Raw genomic sequence first — 24,321 nt, 5'->3', positions numbered from 1 at the left:
GTAAGGGTGAGATTTAGGTAGGCATTCTGACTTCCGGAGTTGATGCTATTGACCACTCTGCCATACTGTCCCCTAATGGCCCAGGCCAGTCTCGCTCCTTCAGACTGTCAGCTGCTAGAACACAGAATTAGACTGGGAGAGACTGTCCAGGAAGAGAATGAAGGAGGGCGACGGGTAGGTGAAGAAAGAAAGGAGGTTTCCATGCAGAGGAACACAGAGGTGTGCAATGGCATAATTTCTAGGGGTCGCTGTGAGTAGTTACTGGGATCACGGGAAAAGGGTGTGGAGGGGCATGGAGAAAAACCTTCTAGGCAGACAGGAGGCAGCTGTGAAGGATGGACCCTGATGATCATCCGAGGAATCTGCCCTTTATCCTAAATACCTAAATATATTAAGGATGGGATGATATGACCATATTTCCATTTTCAAAAGAGCAGTCTGACCCCTGGATGGAGATGCCATCAACCTAGTTAAGATTATGAGAAGAACAAGAAGTGATGAGATAATGAACAGAGGACAGACTTAAGGGCAGAGGACCAGATCAACTCAAAGTATGCTGTAAAGCAGGGGGCTGCATAACTTTGGGTAAATTATTTAGTTTCTCCATGCCTCAATTTTCTCTCAATAAGAATAGTAATACCATGCTTTACTTTCTGAGTCTTTAGCTTTTCCTTAAACACACACGTACCCTAGAATTTGATTACACTTCTGATTTAATTAACTAGACACTTAGAGTGTCTTGTATCAATAGGACCCACCGGCGGGGTATGTGCAGTTCACTCCCCCGTTCTGGCCTCGGGCAGACACGCCCCTGTACAGTCTGGGCCAGAGCTCATTCCCGCACACCTGGCCTGGCCCCTGGGGCAAGGTGCAGCTTCGCTGTGACTCTGAGTGTGTGTATGTGTGTGTGTGGTGTGGGGAGCGGGCAGAGGGGTGGCCAATGAGGACTGGCATTTGTTTAATAGGTGGCATGAGCCAGCCTCTGTACAGACCAGTCTGAGACCCAGGGCACCTAGGTGTTTCTCATTCCAGGATTCCCCCACGGGCCCCTAGAACTCCCAGGATCCTGAAGAGATCAGACTTCCGCTGGGATGAGTGGTCGTGGCAGCAGCACCTGGGACCTGACTCTGCCATCCTCTGAGCCACTCCTGATGCTCAGCGCCTCCCCAGCCCATCCTTTCCTTACCTCTATCAGGACCACGTTTACTGCCTCTACGCACCTGAAGAAACATAGCATACCTGCAGCTCCAACTGCGCCCTGTTTGCTTTTCTGGAAAGCTCTGGACTCCACCGACATGGACCAGGCCTCGCCCCAGCCCAACGGAGTCCCACATTAAATAAATAGATAAATAAATAAATCTTGGTATCACTTTAGCTCTTTTCCCTGCCTTCTAGTTTCCTCACACAGTAGTTGGTCACCATTGGCACTGTCCGCACAATCCTGCTGGATCTGAGAATATGTCTGAATTTTAATGTGCCAATATCCTTTTATAATTGATGCCTATATCACTAATAATCTATGCATGTCTATTCAAAAAGGATTCCCATTTCATGCCCCTGCACCACAAGCATCCCTCTCCTCTCTTTTCTCCTATAGCACTTAACACGCCACGTATGCTACTTGTTTTATTGTTTATTGTTCATCTCCCCAACTAGAACATAAGCTTAGTGCAGAAAAGTCTAATTTTGTTCAATGCTATATTTCCTGTGACTAGAGCAGTGCCTGGTATATAATGAATGCCTAGCAAATATGTTAAGTGAATGAATGGATGGATGGATGGATGCATGCATGCACGGATGGATGGATATATTTGTCTAGAACTAGCCTTATCAAAAAGACGTCTAAAACCAAGTTTGCATCTGCCAATAGAGCATCTTTTCATCCCGTAATTCCTCCAGACCCCAAAGAAAATGCACTGAGTAGAAGAATTTTCTTAAAGTAAACTCTTTAAAATGTATATAACCCGGCACTTTTGCTTACAGGCAACGAAGGGAAAAACACTTTCTAAATAGCAGTTGCTTACCTGCATTTAAAATTACAATGAATTACACTTTTCTTACCCAGCACCATTAGTTTCAGGAGAACATGCCTTTGTATATATTTTTAAATCTACACCCAAGTGTTTTTCTTTCCGACATGCACTAAAATTTGCTGTAGAAATGTACATTAATTTAAGTGAATTCAGCAGAATGACTGGACTAGGGAAAATAAAATTAATTATTCATGTCACCAGTATTTTAAAATGCAGAGTGGTTAGCAGGAACATACATAATTTTAAGAAATGCAATTATTTTTAATAATGAAGCCACAACTAAGGTTAATTAATATTTTTAATAAAAAAAACATTTTGTTCTTTGAAGTTACAAAATGTATTTTGTTAGTTTTAAGCATTTTTCATGGAAATATGTATGCACTCTGCTTACATTTTTCAAACAAATAGTATTACTTTTTCATGAGTATCTCCAAAGCCTCTAGGAAGCAATAGCAGTGTCCAATATATTCAAATGTTCTTTACTTGCTCAAACACTAATTGGGTTTCTTTTCAGAACATCCCAGGGGAATCAAATGCCATTCAATGTAGTAGGACATTGCATATGTGAAATACACGTGTCTGACAACCTACCAATGTTTTTAAATCTTCAGTAGTTCCTTTTGTTGAGTAGGTTTGCTAACTCCACTCAGAAAAAAGCCTAATCAGAACCACAGAATTGTCCCAATATATTTCACTCATATTTACTGATTCTGCCCTGCTCTATAATTTCTTACTAAGAGTTGCAAACTATAATCCTTCCAGTCAAAAATCAGAATCTCTCAAAGCCTTATTCTCTCTCCTTTCTCAAGATTTTTGAAATGAGATGAAAAGAAGATGAAAAAGGCTATGGACTCTTGAAACCGGGTAAGGATACCAGAGTCAGTTTCCGCTCTGAATGTAAAGGACGGGGCTTCACTATTTATTATTCTTACGACGTATGATTTTCTTGCAAAGATAGATTTTATATATGCTGTGAAAGTAGACTGAAATATAATTATAGACCAAAGTGCAATGCTTTTGAGAGTCAAAAAAGGATGCTATTAATAATTATATCGGTACACCTGGTGCACGTTAGGACTATACAGGCCAACTGAGACTCACAGCCACTCTGCATAAAAGTCAAAGATGAAATCTATGCTTTGTTATATAATCATCAGAAGACCTAATTAAGAGCATCATAGCTAGAACCAATGAAATTTTAGAGCTGAGTACACTTTAAGATATTCGTAGTTCAACCCACTTATTATAGAGAGCTGGCAAGGCCAAGGTGCAGTGAGGTTAACCAGTCTGTCCAAGTCACACAATAAGGTAGGTGGTTGTGTTGAAAGTGAAAACCAGGTCTCCTGATTTTCTGCGCTTTTTCTTTATACTGTACTCCCTCTAAGTAAAAGGCATTCCTATGGATCCATATTCTCTACAAGTTTATAAAATATTCTTGAAGGAATGAAACAAAAAGTCACAAAATGTGATACAAAGCCTAGACCAGAAGAAAAGTCACAATCTTGATCTTAAAAGAAACAGCACAGCTCCACTGCCCTCTCTTGACAGACTGGCAAGCAAAGGGAGTATGCCTGTTGGTTTACTTTTACTTATTTACGTAAAGCTACATATACATCGTAAGACATTGCCAAGTTATTCAGAAGAGGGGGTACACTTAGCAGCCAAAAATCTTACATGACACTCCTGCCCCCAACCCAAGAAGCTCTCAGCATCCTGAAGAACTTCATGTTATCAATTATTCACAAATGTTAACTTTCTGAGATTAGCCTTATAGAACGTTCTCTTTTTTTAAGATGAGCAAGTCTCACAGAAACATTTAGACATTAAATATTCTAAGTAAAACAAATTTTATCAACTTTATGTAATCCATATAAAAAGTACTATTAATATTATAAACACATTGAAAAAGGTATTTAATCAGAAGGGTTGGTAAATGTACCCATTATTTCATGATATAAATCATGTCTTTCTAAAGTAAACATCAGTCTGAAAATTGATCATCATTCAGAGATGAAAAATTTCATTTTTTTTCCGTTTTAAAGCATATTTGCTTTTAAGGAGGAATATAAACAGGGTCTTATGGGACATTTTGATGAATATTCTTTTATATTCTATGATGCTGTGAAAACTGAAAATGCATTTCTCCCCTACTACTTGCCCTGCAGGATGGCTGAACAAACATCATCTCATCTATTCGAAATGAATCCAATCTAATTCTGGTTGACCAAAAATCTGTTTCCAGAGTTCTAAAACATGCAATCACCCCAAGGTACATTGCCATTGCAGCTTAAGTGACTCAGTGTTATCACTGAGGAAAATACACTTTGATTGAGAAAACAGTCTGGTATGGCATTTGAAAAATAAAATGACCCTTCCTGGTAATTGAGTAAGGCAGATGATAAAGGCAGGCAGATATGGCCACTACAGACAGGGTTTAAAGGAAGATGCTTCACACAACCTGCAAAAATGGGTCAAAGGCTACAGTCCTGGAATCAGTTACAAATCACTCTCATATTGAAACTTCAAGACTTTGTCAATTCTAAAAAACATTTAAATTCTACATATATCAGCAATCACCTTGTGGTTGGATGGCAATTTAAAAATTAATTGTGAAGTAAGGAAAATTTGCAACAAATTATTCTGTTACCTAAAAATAAATCATTTACTTTCTTCCCTAGAAGTTCCCCAAACTCACATACATACCTTATTATTGCCTGTAATCACATGACATCGTTATATGAGAGAATTTTAAAGGCTTTTAGTCCAACTTTAAAACACTGTTGCCACAATTGAATATTCATAGCATATTAATCCAAATTATTTAATTGCTGTTATTGGTCTGTTAAAAATCTAAAGATTTAAAATATCTATTTTTTAATGAGTGTAGTAATCCTTTATTTAAGTCAATATCTCCTCAAATGAACCAAGTAACACTAATTGATCAGACCATTTACTTCTATAAACCACTGCTGTCTTTAAACATGCAATAGCTTATAATAAAAGAGATTCTTTTCACTGGCAATTAATGGGCAGTCAACTGTTTTCCTTTTATATTAATTAACATTATAAAATGCATAAATTTTTCTTTCTTCATTTCTAGGTGTTTAGCTTGCAAATTAAATAGCTATTTTATACATGTTTTCTTAAAAAATATTTCTTAATAAATTGCAGTTACTAATTGATAAAATATCATAAAAACAAGGCTGGTAATTCTTTATTTTGGGATACATCTGGCTTACCTAGGAACTTAGGCAGCTGTACTTTCATTAATGATGAAACAAGACTACTAAGAAAAATATCTGATTATTTCAAATTTTATTCATAGAAACAGTTCCAGTTCTGAAGGTCCTCTTATGAATTATTTTATATGAAGGAAATAGTCTATCAGTTGCTTTGTTTTTCATTTTTCTTGTGTCAGATTCACCTTAACGACCTGCTTATTGTCAAATAAACAATAAACCAACAACCACAATCATTAGTGAAGTATTAGGAAAGAATATGAAATGGAGCTGTTGGGCATGCATAAATCTGTCTACAGTCACAAGTCTTTATCCAAGGGGCTAAAAGCAATTATTAACAATCTTATAAACCCAAGCAAGATAGAGGAAATCAACAAAATGATTATGCTCGAAGCACACCTTGTTAGTCAAACTGTATATTCCATAAGGGCAGGGGTTTTTTTTTGTTGTTGCTAATGTATCCCTAGTGCCTAAAACAGTGAATAGCACATATACGACCAATAAATATGTATTGATGAACACCCTGTGAGACAACCCATTTTATTTTGTGGCCAAACGCAAATTTAAAAAGAGAGGGAGAGAGAAAAAAGAAAATGGTGCATATAGGTATATAATAGGCAATACTACATTTATGAATTTACAGAATTTACCCTTTTTTGGTCATCTCTCTTCTCCTAGGACATTTTTTCTTCCTCTATTCTGTTCCTGCCACTCCTTTCTATTCAAAGTAAAAATCAGAATCTATTTTCTTCTTTTTCTGCTGAACATATGTTAATTACTAGCCAGGGTGCTGATATGAACAGAATTCACCTTCTTTTACTCTCTTTCTAAATTTGACACTTGATCTGTTTCAAATATTTGAAATAAAAGCAATTTAAAAAATGATTGTTGTCATTCTTGCTTCTTTAGAATGTGGTTTTCTAGAAAAGTATGGCTCATGTATTTGGAAAGCTTTATATGGCACCTACTGGAGACACTCACTAGCTATTAAAAACAAAACAAAAGAAAATAATCAATTTTGGACCAAGGAGAACATAACAATTTTGAAAGAATTAACAACAGAATATATACAAAGGCTATAAATGTCAACAGGGGTCCAATAGCATTTAATAGCATTTCAACAGCATTCCAAAAGCTTTCCATTAAATGTGAGCTCTATGAGGCAGGTAGAGTTTTTCTCTTGTTCTTCACCAATGTAATGCCAATACCTAAACCAGTGCCTGATACATAGTAGGAAATCAATAAGTGTATCTTGATTGAATTAATATACTTCCAAGTTGTACAAATTCAACATTTAAAAATTCTGTTTTTCAAAAATTTTAGACATAAGATGGGACAATAAGCTCATTGAAGGGAATTCTTTGTGAAGGCAGTTGGCCACATATACAAAATATGTTAGCCCAAGACAGATATTAAGTACCATATTTTGGGTCTTTGTCTTCAAACTAACAGTGCATTATTCTCATAGACAGTAAAAGGGTAGACATATCATTCTCCATGAGAGTCACATGCCTACCAATTCAAAATTTTAAGACTTCAAAATACAATAGAAGTATTGTAGGCAATTTCTCTTTTAAGATTTTCAGATTTGCTTCTATTTTATTTTATTTTGATGAAGTGCTGAGCTTGAACATACAAGGCCTTTCAAATACTTCATTAATTTACTTGTTCATGTAAATAAAAAAGTGAAAACCCTGTGTAATTAGCAGCCAATCCCCTCAGCATGGGCTACACCAAGGTTATTAAATCAAGACTACCAGCTAGCAGCTAACAAACCAACACAAAGCAGTTTATAAAAGTCCACAAATCTCAGAAGAACAACATATACACATTTCATATTCAAACTGAGTGCATTTCATTAAGCAAGTCTCAAAGGAAGCCATAATGCCTCAGATCAGAAACAATCCCATTTTAGAAAAGACACATATGCAGAAAAACCCACTTTCATAATCACAGGTCCAAAATGAAGGAAAGAAATCCACATACTCACCTGGCTAACGGGTTCTTTCGTAGGAGGCTTTCCTCTTCTGGCTGTGCTAGTAGCCAGGGTCGTGGTAGTCTCCATAATTGATGTGGACATCTCTGACTGCATGGCAGTGGCTGTCGACTCAGTTGTCATAGAGGAAGGCACTTCACCAACCAGTCTCACATTTCCCACTATGGCGATGTTGGCATCATTTTCGGCTGCCATATTCAGAACTTTCAAGCCATTGTAGTAAAGCCCAGAGAGCTGGCCCTGGAAGGGCTGGCCCTGCTCTTTCCCGCCAATTATTATGGTTGCTTGGCTATTGAAGATTGTGAGCTGACGCCCTGTAAAAATAATATTACATACATGCAAAAATGTTGATTGTGAACTCTACATTCTACAAAGGATGATAAAACAGATCTTTCATGGGGTGAATAATGAGAGCAATAAACTATAAGAGAGGCATTTGACTCATAATTCATTGCTTATAAATGAGGTGTCCATGAAATGCATAATCATTGGCAAATACTTGTAAATTCTCAACTTATTGTAAATGTAGTGCTTTTGCTAAAAGACCAATCAAAGATATGTATTATAAATCAATTTTTAGTGGATCCCTTTTCCCTTTTACCTCAAGATCTTATACTATTGGTCTCCTAAGTCTAAATTAATTTAAAAAAAAAGTGAGAGATCTAACATTTCAAGTATTTGTCATTTTAAAATTATACTGACAGAAATTAATCTAAGCAGCTAAAATCTAATTTTAAATTTATGGTAAAAATTTCGTACTTCATGTAATGGCCACATGTATCTATCTGCTATTCTTTAGAAACGTTTATTTTTTGAAGGCAATAGTCCATTGTTATTTGAATTATTCTATTTTTCCGGCAATCACACTGAAAAGAAATGCATGGTTTACACTGAGCATGTCAGAGACAAAAAAATTCCAAAAATACTTTTCTGATTGGCTTTCAGCAAGTCTATCAAAACAAAACAGAATGAAAAAAATAGCTTCAGATGTAAAAAGCAGCTTCAGGAATGATACACAAACCGATGGAGAAATTATGGCACATTTCCATCAAACAGCAATCCTCAGCAACAGTACCAATATCATCAAATTGAGTATCCAGTTTTAGCAGATTGCTCTCTGCTCATAAAAAGCATGCACACAACTTTAAGTTCACTTTTAATCAGGGCTTGTTCCCAAATGCTCTTAGAAGGTTGCAAACGTTAAAGGGACTTCATTTTGACTGGCAATCCATATTGCCCACTATTTAAGATGCCTAGAGTTTAAACCAAGAGTTTGTTGTTTTTGTTTTTCAGGACCATCATAAAGATATCAGAACTACATATATTTTAGTTAATAATTTAGAGGCTGGAACATGTAATATAATCTATGAATGATTTATCATTTTGGGTTAATGCTTGCTGTGAGTACCTTCATAGATTGAGTTAGTGGATTATATTTAACAGTCCCTTTAACCTTAAGTTAACAGGGTAAGATTATTAAACAGCTGGTACGTCTAAAAATGTATAGAAATTATTATACAAGGTATGCAAATATTGCTATCTACATTTTACTGTTTTAAATTTGTTTTTAATTTAGTTTTACGGAAAATTTATTTTTTATGTTTATTAGTGTTACAATGAAGTACTACTTGGTTATGTTCAAATTATTTTTTTATTTGAAGTTTTAATCAATGTTTTTTACCTTTGTCGAGTAGCCATTCATCAACTACTCGACCAAGTCGATATGGAATTCGCTGTCTAGCAATCGCCAGGCGCTCGTTATCATTGTTTCCTTTAAAGTTTAAAGAGACATTTCATTGGTTAAAATCTGTAAGGTCAAAGGTTAAAAGTTAATACTTAAAGCTTGAGCTATACAGTTGCCACATGATTTTTTGAAATTTGGAATTTTAAAAAGTTCTACCTAGAACATTTCATGTTTCAGACTTGTCATTCATTCATTTATTTTATTTTAGCAAACAAAATTATTCCTATGTTAATTGAAAATTAGAAATCTGCATTTGAGCTAGGTTATTAAACTTATGTTATAGACAGACCCGAACAACCAATTTAAACAGCATAGAATAGCTTTACAAAAAAATGACCATTGATCTCAGGGTTTTGTCTTTTTGATGTTTCTTATTAACTAGTTAAACATGTTCAGGTGAAACAGGTTTAAGTTTTCAAAATACATTCAACCTCTTATTCCAGATTAGTAATTTATGAACACCAAACTTAATACCGTCTTTGGCACACTGAAGCATCTAAAATAGACCTAGCATACTTTATGACCTAGTCAGAAAATAGAAACTCTTATTCATCTCATTTAAGGAAACCACAAAGTCCAAATAATTCTTCACAATAGTTCCACACAAATTGGTTTATCAATCACTTGGACATCACAAGAGAATACATCTTGCATCATCCAAATATGTTATTATAGGAAAAGGCTTTGACAAAAGTGACTTTATATGACTGTCCTTAGTTTCATTTAAAGCTTAACATGTTGAAATAAGTAACATTTGAAAAGAATTATATGTATGTTTTTATATACTGAAATATCTGCTTTTTATTAAACTATCGTAAAGAAGACATGATAGCTTAAGGAACAAATACAAGCCACAAACACTGGTCCCTATTCAGAGATCTAAACTAAATGCAAGCTTTGCCTCTTTGAACAAAAAATTATCTGAGAGAAAAACCAGTTTAAATTGACCTTGAATAATGCTTGCTATAGATGGGTGTTTTCTTGATCTATAAAGCACTTAGGAAGAATCTAGGCTGCCATCTCAGTGCTCAATCGTGTATATTGTAAGAAGTTATTCCATTCCATGAAAATTAAATAATATAGAATTTTGAGCTAAGATATTTTAACAACAGCTCAGATGAGGACTCAGAGGTCAAAAGAAATGTTGAATGGTAGTGCTGCCCACAAGAAAAGACTAGAGCATTTTGCTAGGAAAGATGATAAATATAAATTCTCCTCAGATTTTAGAACATGTAATTTATAAGTGTTTTCTTATGCTAGTCTTATTATACACTATACTTACCACAATAAACCCACCATGATATTGGTCACACACTTCTAGAGAAATAGAAAAGAACTACCTTTTAGATCTTAATTTGTCCTTTGAATGTCTATATGACTGAAAATATTTCATACATTAATATTTAATTTAAAATGTAAATATCAAAGTGAAACAAAATACAAAGTTTAGTAAAAACATTTATATGTAATTCTGTGTGTTGTGCAATCATTAAAATGCTATAAAACAATATTTTATCCTATGGGAATATATTTTTAGTATATCGATATTTTTAAAGAACCCAAGGATGCAAATAGCTTAAATTCCAAGCCTATCTTCCTTTTAGAAGACTGTGCACAATTTCTGTTCTTTTGTGGGCTTGTTTATATATATATTTGGAAAAATATACTAAAATCTAATACTGATTATATTAATGCAGTGTGGTTATTGATGAATATGTGTTTTGGGCTTATATATAATTTAAGCAACAAACATGTTATGCGCATAACTTGGTAATATTTCTGAGATATTTTTCAAAAACACATACCCTTTGCTCTATGGACTTCGTTGTTGGCCAACACACATATCAATTCACACTGTTATAACTCTCCTGATGACTTTATAATTAGGTGGCTCCTTGTGCTGTTTTTCATGTTAGAGTATTCCCATCATCAGAAATGATTCATTATTCCCTCACACACCACCCAAATCTAGGCCTCAAATCACCTCTTGCCCAATTACTACTGCAGTGTATTAACAGTACTCTCTGCAATCATTCCACCCATGCTTCCTATGTCAGCCAATATCTAATCTTGCACTTGTCTATTTTAATCCTTGCATTACCTTTAGGATAAAATCTCAAACCCCTCATGAGGTTTATGAGAACTCCCATGATGCAGTCCCTTCCTACCTTTCCTGCTTATGGCTGTCACTGCCTTGCTCTCCTCTTTCCATCCTCATGAGACTTTTTTTCAACTCTTCTAGAACTCTCCTAACCTCTGGACTTCCATACTGGTAGCTTCCTTTATTTGAAATACTCTTCCTCACTCTCACCCTATGCCCATATTTTCTTAGCCAAACATGACTCATTAATGGAATCTTCTTGGCAGGAGTATTATTTCCTCAAGAGGTCTTCCCTCATGTCCTCAAGTTAGATTAGGACACCTGACTACATGCTTTCCTAGTGTCTGATACATGCCCTTTAGAAACAAGCTTTGACTCTGTAATTGCATATTCAATAAATATTTTCCCTTTAAACTCTGAAGTTCCACGAGGTCAGGTAGTGTTTATTTTTGTACTCGTAGTGCTTGCACAATACCTATGATATAACCTCCTATGAAATATCTAAGGAATGAAGCAGTGAAGGAAAACTGGTTTTTAATTCTGATAGTGTCTGTGGCACCACTGTAGCCTAACAAAATGCACAAGAAAAACAAAGCAAATATTTGTGACCGGAGAATAGAACATATATAGCTAAGCTTCCCTTTGTACTTTCCAAAGAAAATGTCACATATTTAAACAATAGTCTTATTTCTTTTATGATTGACACTGATTTGAATGTCTATACAGTCAATTAGTTCATTATTTGCTTAGTAATAACTGCCCAATGCCACAAAATAGATAATCATGGTTATTATTAGGAGGGGAAATAGAGAAGTCCTAAATAAGACTGGTGGAAAAAACTGAAGGCATTATGTATTCTTTTTGAATGACTTTTAAAAGAGCACATAAACACACATGAATACATATACACACAAATACATACATACAATTTCCCCTCATACCTTTGACTGGCACACATAGAACAATTAACACGATTAATATGGCATGATTTAAGTCAAAAATAGCTTTGGAAGATTCTTGAGGAGACTTAGCTATATAAGAACAGAATCATTACATTCCCAATGAATAACAAAGAGGTCAGCTAACAACAAGAAAGAGAAAATACAGTAGGCAGCAGAGATAGGTGTCTCAGATGTGATAATTAAGAAAGGTAGTCACACAAATGGGCTCATAAAATCCCCTTACCCACAAGTGTCAGATGCCTTCTAGAGCATTCTTTTTTTAACTGGAAGACTTGATTTTGAAATCAAAGGACAGACTTTATTCTTAATTGGGGTAATGGATAGGAAATCAGATGGTGCTTACTTCAATTCAATAAATGTGACTTTTTTCTCCAGATGCTTTCTTCTTCTACTAGAATTAAAAACTAACTTTTCTCGTGACAAAATTGTATATAAATACACTCTTGAAAAATGAAGACATATCTAAATACAGTATAGTGACAATGACTTTTTAACAATTGATTCCAAAATTCCTTCTACTACTGGGTATAAAATAGTTTAGATTGTATAGGTTCACCAGAAATAAACCTACAATTTGCCTCTACCTCCTGATTTTCATTAACAAGCTGCATATGGAAAGCCATAACTGAGTTATATTATTTTAAGAAATTTCTCAAAATGCATTTCATTTCTTTACAAATTCATGGTGATAGGTTATTTACAAAATATCCAATAACTCTATGATTGTGTTCTTTTTATTTAATCCTGTCCATAGTTTGCCATACATCTATATTACATGCAATATATTACATGCAATATAAAGCACATAAAACAACCCATTTGACTGGGGAAGTTCAAAGATTAATATAATTTTTGATGACCTTTTCCTTTCTTTGAAAATGGTTGGGATCTAAAACCAAATGTGCTGGGGTATAGAAACATTACATGGAGCTTCTGTGCTTGGTGAAAGGAAGCAGGCTTATACCGATAGGAGAGATTACAAACAAGTGGAATGTACCTGAAAATTCAAATAAAACCGAAGATGAGAAGCTATTTGCATCTTCAAGTTTCCTAAGTCAGAGGCAAGGATAAAGCAATAAGAACCCAATTATACAAGACCTATTCATTTTGAAATTATTAAAAGGGTCCAAGAAGAATTTCAACTTTTTAAAAAGCATGCAAATCAACTACAGCAATCTACTGAGGACATAAATTAGGTTTATGAAAACAGAGCTTCTCACTGAAAAGTTAAAAGATAATAATTTACTCTCATACTCCCTTCACTCTAACAAATGTGGAATGAGATTTTCTTGTTGATTTCTTTTCTTTTTCCTCCAGTTAATTTTATGCGGGTTAAATATGTTGGTACCTCCACTGAGAATGTCACTAGCAAAATACAGGACTCTGCTGAAGCAATTTTCAAAAAAATGAAACAGGATGAAAACTTTGGGTTTATTTTTCTTTGAATTTTTGAAGGATTCAGTATTTTTTAAATTAAATAGTTTAAAATTAAAATATTATTGACATATAACATTATTTTAGTTTCAGGATTCAGTGTTTTTGACAAAAGGCAGGCCCCCTGTAGTAACCCCACCACAACCAATTAATAGGCACAAGCTCTAATTGGAGTGGCCATTCAGGCATGTTAAATATAAGGGTATTTCAAACAAGGTTGCAGCAGTGAAGAATAAAAAGGAAAATCTGATCATTTAGACTTAGAGTGTAACATCCTCTACTTTGACTGAACCCCAGATAGTTCATTTTCCTACCTAACCAATAATATTTAGACACACTATAGTATATTAATTTTGTATGAACCAGTAGACTTCAAGGAAACGAGTAATTTCAAAGAATCAAGGTAAGCAGCAAGGGGTAATAAAACTCAAATCCTTGAGTTGGAGTTAAATTTCATGGTGGCACTCAGAGAACAAGGGGAAATAAAATTGTAATCATATTTTTATGACTATTGGTCAGTAGAGACAAGGATATGAACATCGCTAATACATAGTTTTTCTTCTCTCATTTTCATAGATCTTCTTCCCTGATGTGTAATTTCTCCTTGGAAATAAAAGTGTCAGTTTTTAATATGACATAGTAATATCCTTGGGAAAAAATAAGGAAAAGCAGTGCTATGAACCCAACAGAATAATATGTAAGTAAAACAAAGAAACTTACTTCTTCTGAAGGCTTCCTATTTCCTGAGTTTTTAACATTGGAAAAGGAAACACAAAAGGGTTCTGAAAATCTATACATACTTCCAGAGAAGTATGATTCCAGGAGTCTGATTTTAGATCTTTTGCTTTTAAACGGGAACACGTCACTTGGATATACTTAGGACCATAAAGTAAGGTAAAAGTTCAACATAGTTTTGCAAAATTACTCTAGGTTTAAAAGCAGCATTACCACATGATTTGCAAATAAATGCCCCATGTGTGGTTGTTATGAGAACCATACAATACAATAATACCTAAATTAACTGGTAATTTTCCAAATAAGTGGATTTTGAACACCACTGACACTCTTCAAGGAACAAACTTGTGAAAAAAATGTAGCTGTTCTAATGAAAATATTTGTCCTGTGTATTATATTATTTGCTATATCATTAAGATATGCACATAAAAATATACAGTCATTCACTGCATAATGACATTTAGGTCAACAACAGACTGCATATACGATAGTGGTCCCATAAGATTAGTACCGTATAGCCTAGGTGTGTAGTGGGCTATGCCATCTAGGTTTGTGTAAGTACTGCAGGGGAGGAAAAAATTTTCCTCTATGCTTCTAGGTTCTTCTGGTTGGGCTAAGAGTTAAATTGACATGAGGCAGATTAACAGGAGAAAAACAAACAAAAGTTTAATAACGCTTATACATGGGACAAACCCAGGAAAACTGAGTAACTTGCTACAATGGCTGAAGCCCTCACCTTAAATGACATCCTCAGCTAAAGACAAAAGAAGATGTTGGGGGTGGGGAGAGTCAGGAACTTCAAAAGGAAGGGAGGCAATTCACAGGTAGGTGTAAAGGAGCAAACTTTCCAAACTTGTTTGAAAAACAAGCATTTCTTTGGCCACACAGAAACAGAAGAACACAAAGGGGAGCTCAACAAACAGGCTTTTCTACGTTCCTCCCTGTCTATCACCTAGTTCATGTTATGCTAAAGTGATAGCTCACTTCCTGAGACAGGGTTTTTTCTATCTGAATTCTTTTAGGCAGTTACGGGGAAGGTAACAAGAAAAACTTTCTGAGTCTTTTGTTTCTTAAAAATAATCAGCCTAAAATAATCCTCACGTTAAAGGGAGACATTTTGGGGTGGCAAATTTTGCTGCCCTTCAGTATACTCTATGATGTTAACACAACAATGAAATCACGTAATGACACATTTCTTAGAACATGTCCCCATCGTTAAGTGATGCATGACTGTACATCTATTTGGCTCCTGCCTACCTCTCCAGTTTCATCTTGAGCTACTTATTTCTAACTCTTTAAATTCTAGTTACCCTAAACTTCTTCAATTCCTTTAACCAAGCTAATCCTCTTTCAAGATGCCATTGTCTTTGCCTTGTAAATTTCCTCCATCTCTGGGTACTCCTCAACACTCTCATACCCACCCAACATACACATAAGTGCATGAACACACACACACACACACACACACACACACACACCCCTGAGTCTGGCCAACTTATTTCTCCTTTAAATATTAGTTTATATGTTTCTCAAGGAGGCATTCCCTGTGGCCCCACCCCTCCACCAAATTAGCCTAGAGCTTTACGTTCTAACAACACTCAGTAGCAGTATCTATAACCATATGAAATGATTTTGTGTAATTGATTCTAGATTATAAGTTCTTTGCAAGCAGGGGCCATGTCTGGTCCATCAGTTCACTGCCATATATATATATATATATATATGGCATATATAATATTATATTATATATTATATTTATTATTATAATTAAATATATAAAAATATACATATTAAAGAAAATATAAGACCAACAGAAAATGGGAAAATAAACTATTGAGTAGCTTTTATGTTTTATGCATTGTGCCATTTGCTTATATAGGTTATCTTCTTTAGTCTTCATATTGATCCCAGACCATAAGTATCTTTTACTTTGTAGATGGAAAAATTGAGGCTCAGGGAGATAATATAACTAGTGTTGGGTCATGCATAATAGATGGAGGAAGCATTTGAAACCAGAGATATTTGACTCCAAAGCTATTCCATAGGATAGTTATTAAAGCAAAGTCTCAAACAGCCTGAGTTGTGAAGGCCCAACATCTTCCTTTTAATCATTATGGCACTCTTTTATATAATGAAAATGTCATGTTCTTGGCTGTAAAGGTTCTGCCTCATAAAGTTTGGGGTGAGTTTTCCCTCTTGGGCATGCAAAATCAGTAACCTTCCCCAAATCCTTGAGGATTCATCAGGAGGATATTTTTATCATCTCTATTTTATAGATATAGTGAAGCAGAGGTAAGGAAAGTGATCAAAGTTCTACTACAGCTGAGATCCCAGTGAGGAGCAGTATTTCCTTTTCTTCCTTTTATAACAATGTCCTGCCATGTACAACCACTTGAGACATAAAATCTTCCAGGCATTCCTCGTCTTTACCCCTAATCTATTAAGACAAGCTTCAAGCATAATAATCCACCAAGTTCACAGCTTTTTGATGCCAATCCTCTTCAGAGACAAGCTGGAAAAGGAAAGAGGGTCCTGGTCATGAGTCAAAAGACCACTCCTCTCCGTTGGCTTGTAAGAAGAGGGATGGAACTCTGCATCACATTAAAGTGAATTTTGCTAGGACTTCCCATTTCCTCCTTTTTGTCTTCCTTGCTCATCTCTTACCTCTGCTCTCATGCTATTTATCAATAACCCAAGACATGCATCCACATCTACCCTTTCTAACATATCTCATGTCCCCAAAAGACTTCATCTTCTTTCTCTAGTTCTAAAAATCAAATCCCTTGTTTCCTTAATATAGCTAAGCTAGACATTAGGAAAGCGATCTGACTCAAGGAAGTCAATACATAAGCACTGACTGTGTCCTCTGAAAGCACTCTGACATCCATGCATCAATATATCACATAGATCCTATCATTGAAGGGCTCACACTCTGTCTGCGGTGTCAAGGCGCAAAATCAGGAAAGTTAAATGGAAGTTCAAGATAATAGATAACTTGGCATAATTATACAATTAGCCACTATTTGAACTGTAGTTGCCACAGAAGTTCAGAGAGAACAATGGATTAAAGCAGACAAAGAAGGTGTGATAGAACACAAAGGATTTCACCTAGGTCACAAACAATCTAAATATTACTGAAATGATAACTAGATAAAAATGCGTTGTAATGTGTATATCAATCTCCAAACAGTTGATAATTGACTATTTTCTTTGACTTCGTAAAGCTATATACCCCTACATCTATACATACATATATATGTATATATATATATATACATATATATGTTTTTTTTTTTTTTTTTTGGTGAGGAAGATTCTCCTTGAGCTAATATCTGTTACCATTTCCTCCTCTTTTTTTTTGGCTTGAGAAAGCTTAGCCCTGAGCTAATATCGATGCCAATCTTCCTCCAATTTGTATGTGGGACGCCTCCACAGCATGGCTGATGGGTGGAGTAGGGTCTGCACTCGGGATGTGAACTTGCGGACCCAGGCCGCTGAAGTGGAGTGCACAGAACTTTAACCACTCAGCCACAGGGCCAGCCTCGTACATCTATCTTTTAAATAAATATATTCTTTAATATAATATATTTAGTCTCAAGCTACTTGCAAATTTGAATAAAAATGGTTAAAATATTTATGCCACGTGAAGTGAAACACAATATGCACAATGTTAAAACTACTAAAAAAGATACAATGCAAGTTGGCAAGAATTTGAGGGCAATATGTGAAAATGAAAACACTTGTGTTAGGATGGAAGGATTATAGGGGATCTTTTTCAAATTTTAATTTAATATTATTGATACTAAATTTATAGATATTTCAATTTTGTTCCCACTATTTCCTTTAAAAAAAAAGCATTTTCTAGAAATTAAATGGAGTATCTTAATGCAATGCTATAGCAAGAGATGGTGGCACACCCCAAGTGCCCTGTCAGTCAGCCCACTTAAGAGCTACAGAAAGTGCAGACTGCTCAAGTAGGGTAGTTCTCTGTTCCTGACTGAGCTTCAGATGACAACCCAGCTCCTTATGTGGAACAGCAGGCCCTTCTACCCAGCTAAACCATATCTTCATGTGAGACTGCTGTGATGTTGGGCATGGAAGGACACAGGTCGTCTACTAGAGTTCAACAGTGCTTTGGGGAATAAATTAGAAGCTTAGTGCATTTCTAAGTGGCTTAAGAAATTTCTACTTTCATGTCCCTCTGTTATGAGGAACTACATTAAGATATCTACTGTGCCTTTACACACAGATTTGTAGAAGCACTTGTTCCTACTAACTATTTACATTCATAAACTTTATTTTGGATGTTGTTCCATCAGATTAACTAGAAATAAATGTAACCTTGTGAACTTTGGATCTCATTGCCTCTGTGGAATGAGCAGTGATTTATGTGTTCTTCCCTAAGCCTTGTGATGCTGTTAGGTTCCTAATGGAGAGACTGAAGTATCATATCAAAAACCAGCAGCAAGAAATGAAAAGGAACAGGGACAAGCAGATAACAAAATACAGAATTTACTCTGATAAAGGTCATATTCCGTTATCACGCATACTAAAGAGTTCTTTTGTGCTAGCTGTGCAGCATTTAAGACAGAAGAATGTCTTAACAGCTTCAAAAACAGTCAGGGCCACTGATAGACATCACTCAATGGTGAGAATAAGAAAAATGGAATGTAAGAACAGCCTGCATAACCTTACAAATGGCATTTTGCCATTTTCCCAGATATGAGAATCTTAAGCACTTTCTAAATCATAATGTCATAACATTTAAGCTTATCCACCCTAATAAGAACTTACATATGTATTCTCTAAGGCTTCTTTTCCTAGTTCTTAATTTCTGAAACGCAGAGAATTTTGTGGTACAGCTGGATTTTTTTACCTCCTCTCACCAACCTTGACTTTCAATCTATTCTTCTTAAGATTTAGATGGGTCTATGGAAGAGGAAATAAGTAAATGTCTCATATATGGTCTGATATGGCCTGTAAATTGTACTGAGAAAATTCCTCATTCTCCAGTTAAGAAAAATAAGTCTGATTACGACTGCACTTTGACCTCATTTTCAGTGGACTTCAATCTCGTTCCTCCACTTGTAATTATGATGCAGGAAGATTTTTTTTCAATTAGAAAGATGGGGTTTGTCAACTGCACACAAATTATTTAAGATTAAATGTTCTGGAAATGCAAAGGACAGGCTGGGATACAACTGTGAATCAGTGCTAGCCCTCTTCAATCCTATAAAATGTAAAATCTATGAATAAAATAATGAACTTTTTCTTTTGCAGATAAATCAAATACTATGGATTTGAACTTAAAACCCTAAAAGAACTTTTCCCCAATAAAAATTTGTTTTGTCTGTCAGCAATTAATTCTTACACGTAAATACCCATGTGGTCAGATTCATTGTGGAAAGAGAATCCTTGATAGTTAAGGATACTGGGCTCTAATTCCTGGGTTCACATTCTGGCTTCACTGTTGACTAGTGGGTAACGCTGGGCCAGGAGCATAACATCTTTCAATCTCAATTTTTTCATCTACAACATAGGTATTTTAGAAGAATAAGTGACATAACATATGTAAATCAGTACCTGGCACTGAGTAAGCATTCAGTAAATATTAGCCATTATATTGTGGTTGCATCATTATTTGTTGTCTGGTACCATTTGCCTAATATGATATATCTAGGAATACACAGATCACAGAAATTGTTTTGCATCTATCTGACTATAGGAAAGGAGATGAGGTAGGTGTAAAGAAGAGAGGAAAATAAATCTATTTTTCTTTCCTAGGACAAATAAAGGCCAGGGAACTAGACTTATTATAAGTGATGTCCTGAACCCCACAGGTGCTTTATCAAAATCACTGCATTTTCTCCCAAGCAATGTCAGCTTCATTCTCAGAGGTTTATGCATGGCTACCCGTAAGCCAGTGGGAATAACTGAAAGGCGATCGTTAAGTTGAGGAGGTCACATAAAAAGAAAATGCCCAGGGCATCCACCCCAAGAGAAAATGAAATTTAGGAGACCACCATCTGTTCTGTGCAGCACCATGGGGACAAAACTGCTCCTGGAATAAAAAATCTTTAGATATCATTGAGGTCTCAAAATGACAATTTAATCTGTATGTTAATGCTTCAAAGAGATGCACTTCAAATAGGATGTCTTAAACTCTTCCTTTCCCCCCATACTGCTTGTGGCAAAGAAGGGCCACAGAAACTGTAAACAGAAGCAGATACTGCGTGGCCCAAAGCAAATCAGTCTCATTATTTGTAAAATGAGATCGGTGAACTGTATGGCCTCTCAGATGGTCTCCAAAGCTAATGACTGAGGGTCCCAAGTTTAAGGTAGGGTTGTCAAGAAGACACACATTAGACCATCTTGTTAAAACATACTGTTCGTGGGTTTTTATGAGGGATTTAATTTAGAGTCATGAAAAACAAAACATCGTCAATGTTTCTAAATCTGCAACTATCTTTAAAATATCGTCACTTTAAAATGCAGTGAAATCTTTGACTTGGTACTTTTTTTCCTTTTCTTCTTTTTTTTAAACTATCTCATAGTGCTTTGACAAATTTATGAAGACTTTCAGTCACCATCTGTGGAGACCCTTATAGTTAAGCCCTTACATTTTTCTGATATGTTTAATGTTGTAAGCTTGTCTTCTTTCTCCCTTCAGCTATAGAGACATACACACCTCTCACCATGTAGACATCCCTCTGCCTTCTTTCTACCCACCCACTGAAGCTTGTCACTGCTCTGACAGCCATTTCAAAAGGAGAAAGGCAGGTAGACGTTAGATTTTAGGAGATTTCAATTCTATTAAAAGTAGCTAAGAGGATGGGGGTAGTACATTATGATGCTCAGAAAGCAAAAAGAGCTGTCTCCTCTTCATTTTAAATTCTTAGCACTAAAGAGATGAAAGGACAATTTCAAGTGGGAATCTAAGGACTTCTCAAATCAATGGCAGCTCTTTGCAAACCACTTTTGTCCAAAATTTATCTAAGTAAAATCTTTTTGGGGGTTTCTCAAACACCTGTGACCTGGCGAACCACACTTTGGGAGCTATTTCTAGTTCAGGAGGCATCCACATGAGAGTTCCCATCCCATTCAGACTTGAAAACCTGTAGTGGTCCAAGTGTAACTCCGCCTGGACAGAGATCACCAATTAAGATCCACACATCGTAAAGAATGCAGTAGGTACAGTAGGTTCACTGCATCTCTCACATTTTATCCTTTGCTGGATTTGCTGCAAATCATACTATTCCGGCACCACAATTCTTGTAGTGAGCACAGTTACAAAATGAGCTCTACCAATTTACATTTTGCACCTTCCTATACCAAATCTCTTTACTCTGGGATCTTATCAGGCCTATCTCATACTCCCACCTTCTCCATGATCCAGACTTACTGATTCTATCTTCCATTCCTTCTCAATCCTGCTTTTTGTAGGTGAAAATAGGTAGCCACAGTGGTGAGTGGTTTCCTCAGCAATACATTAGGAAAACAGAAGCAATTCCACAGTAAGATTTATATATGGAGTCAATTCCCTTCATGAAACTTGATATAATGACTCTCTGCTAACTATTTGTAGGGATATATAACACTTCTAGCTTGGATAAGAAAATTGGGAATCACAAAATGCATAGGACTAGCAACATTTTTTTGCTTAGGAAGATTCACCCTGCACTTACATCTGCTCCCATTCTTCCTCTTTTTTTGCTTGAGGAAGATTAGCCTTGAGCTAACATCTGTGCCAATCTTATTTTGTATGTGGTTTGCTGCCACAGCATGGCTGATAAATGGTGTAGGTCTGTGCCCAGGGTCCAAACCTGCGAACCCAGGCTGCTGAAGCAGAGTGTGCAGAACTTTAACCACTAGGCCACAGGGCTGATCTCCTGCTAAGTTTTTTTTAGGAAGTCCTTGGGCATTCTGATGAGAAACATCACATATAAGCTCTTTGACAGAAATCAGTGTACAATCTGTTTAATATTTCAATCAAGAAACAGACAAGCATAAAGAAAAACGAAGGTACATGCTCTAATAACTTGATATTTGATGGAATGTATGCCAAAAGAGGTCTGTGCAATACATGTTTTTTTCTTTTATTCCTTAGCTGGTGGTGTGGTGTACCAAAATGAACCCTGACCTGGAAAAGTGTGGGTAGGATCTGAGGCCTGACATTAATGACATGTATAACCATAGATACATTATTTGGCTAGTCTTTAGAAAAAAAGGATTCTAGGTTGCCACATTTTTTATTTGATGACTAAGAAATTTTAACTGATGACTAAGCTAAGGGATCACAACATACCATCCTATCAAAAACAGACAGCTTTTTAAATACTTAACATTGTCACAATTAGGTGAAAATTATAGTCCATGTAGCACTAGATGACATTTCTCACCAAAAATCAGAAGTCTCCTTTTAATGGCCCCAAGAGAAAGAGTTTCCAGTTTGAAATTTGTGAAATCTTTATTTTCCATAAGACTATTAAGACTTATGGAAAAAGATAATTAAGTCTATTTGATTTTATGGGAGTCAGAAAATCCCAGGTTCAAGTCTCAGTAATGCGCTCAAGGGCACGTTACTGAATCTTTCCAAGTGTCACCGCATCTGTAAAATGGGGATAATTTATGAGATTACTTTTAAAAGATGTAATGCATGTAAAGCACCTTGGGAATAGCTTCTGGTACATAGTCAGTGTTAAATTTATGATGGCAACTATTGCTTTTATAGATTACATAGAATCACAGACCTGTAGGAATGAAAAACACTTTAGCTAGAATCTGGCCCAATTGCCAACTGATGAAGGATGAGTTTGATAACCTTGACAAATCGGTCTCTTGAGCTCTACAGAATTAGAAGAGAGTTGGAAAGTTACCACAGCTCATTAAAAGTGGAAGTAAATTATCTCATAAAACTACTCTTGTTCACGTTATTTCCTTTTTAAAGGAAATGGAAAAGTAAAGAAAGAACATCATCACACATTATGGGCAAATACAACAGACCTTCTTCTTTTGATTTGTTTTGGTTTGGCTACACATTGAAATACTTTAAGTGCATTAATCATTACATTTAGTTTTCCAAGTTAATGGCTTTTAGGTATATTCAAGACAAATAGCAGTAAAGTTTGAAGTATGAAATTGAAATGACAAATATGGTAAAAATAATAAACACCTGTAATCCTAGATTTCCTATTGCAAGGGCAAGAAATTGATAACATAATATTTAGAAAAGTGTAAATCAGGAAAATCAGATTTTCAAAAAATTTCTATGCGTGTAGAAACAAAAAATTAAAATCTGAAAAATAAGATTCTAAAATGTAAAACATCTGACCTGAAATAAGGGCATTGAACACTACTGTACTTCTCTCTTCATCCATACAAATTCTATCCCTTATATAGTCCATTTTGGGGAGCCACTGAAGAATTTAGAGGCAGGAAAAGGTATGATAAGAGTAATTTTAGAAAGATAAACATCTTAGCTGTACATCAAATAGATTAAAATAATGGAGACTGAAAAGGAATATAGATAGTTTACAGTTGATAACAGGAAAAGAAGCCCAATCGTGATAAAGGCCTTATATCACTAGAATAAAGCCAGCACAAACAACAAATGGTGGAAACTTGGAACTTTTAAAGAAAGAGTTAGTGAAAACTAGTGCCTACTATTGGACTTAGTAACTGCTTTGATGGGATAATGAGAAAGATTTTGATATATGTAGGTAACAAGGTGAATTATGTTATTCAATAACACAAGTTAAGAATTTAAGAGGATAAGATGGTTTGGGGAGCTATAACTTAGAGTTAGAATTTAGTTGTAATCAGGAATATATATCTTTGTAGAAATGAAACTCAGTTGTGCTCATCATTACCTAGTCATTCAGAATTTACTATAATTTAACAGGCATATACCACCAGCATGAATTACCTGAGTTTTGTGCAGGTGGGTACTGCTGTTTCACTTTATCATCATAGACTCAGAAACCGTGCTCAACTTCTCTTGAGAGCCCAGCGGAACTCAAACTGGAAACCAATGTAACGTTGTCAACTCTAGAAGCATCTTGAAACTCCCAGAGAAAA

At 35.5% G+C, this 24,321-nt stretch overlaps 1 protein-coding gene across 48 annotated transcripts in view; it reads right to left on the bottom strand.

The window, feature by feature from the left end:
- Positions 1 to 24,321, bottom strand: part of NRXN1 (neurexin 1) — a 1,070,775-nt gene that overhangs the window by 127,409 nt on the left and 919,045 nt on the right. For 30 of the 48 annotated variants that reach the window (XM_070236361.1, XM_070236351.1, XM_070236360.1 and 27 more), the window contains 2 exons: positions 8,950 to 9,039; positions 7,263 to 7,582 (listed from right to left, as the gene is read on the bottom strand). In XM_070236361.1, the coding sequence (XP_070092462.1) occupies positions 7,263 to 7,582; positions 8,950 to 9,039 (410 nt within the window). The remainder of the gene's footprint in view (positions 1 to 7,262; positions 7,583 to 8,949; positions 9,040 to 24,321) is intronic. The other 18 variants (XM_070236373.1, XM_070236375.1, XM_070236374.1 and 15 more) reach the window with 1 other exon arrangement.

The sequence above is a fragment of the Equus caballus genome, chromosome 15 (assembly GCF_041296265.1).
Source record: "Equus caballus isolate H_3958 breed thoroughbred chromosome 15, TB-T2T, whole genome shotgun sequence".
In the NCBI taxonomy this organism is placed as follows: domain Eukaryota; kingdom Metazoa; phylum Chordata; class Mammalia; order Perissodactyla; family Equidae; genus Equus; species Equus caballus.
Note: the sequence above shows the minus strand (reverse complement) of the source record. Positions and strands in the feature narration are given on the sequence as shown.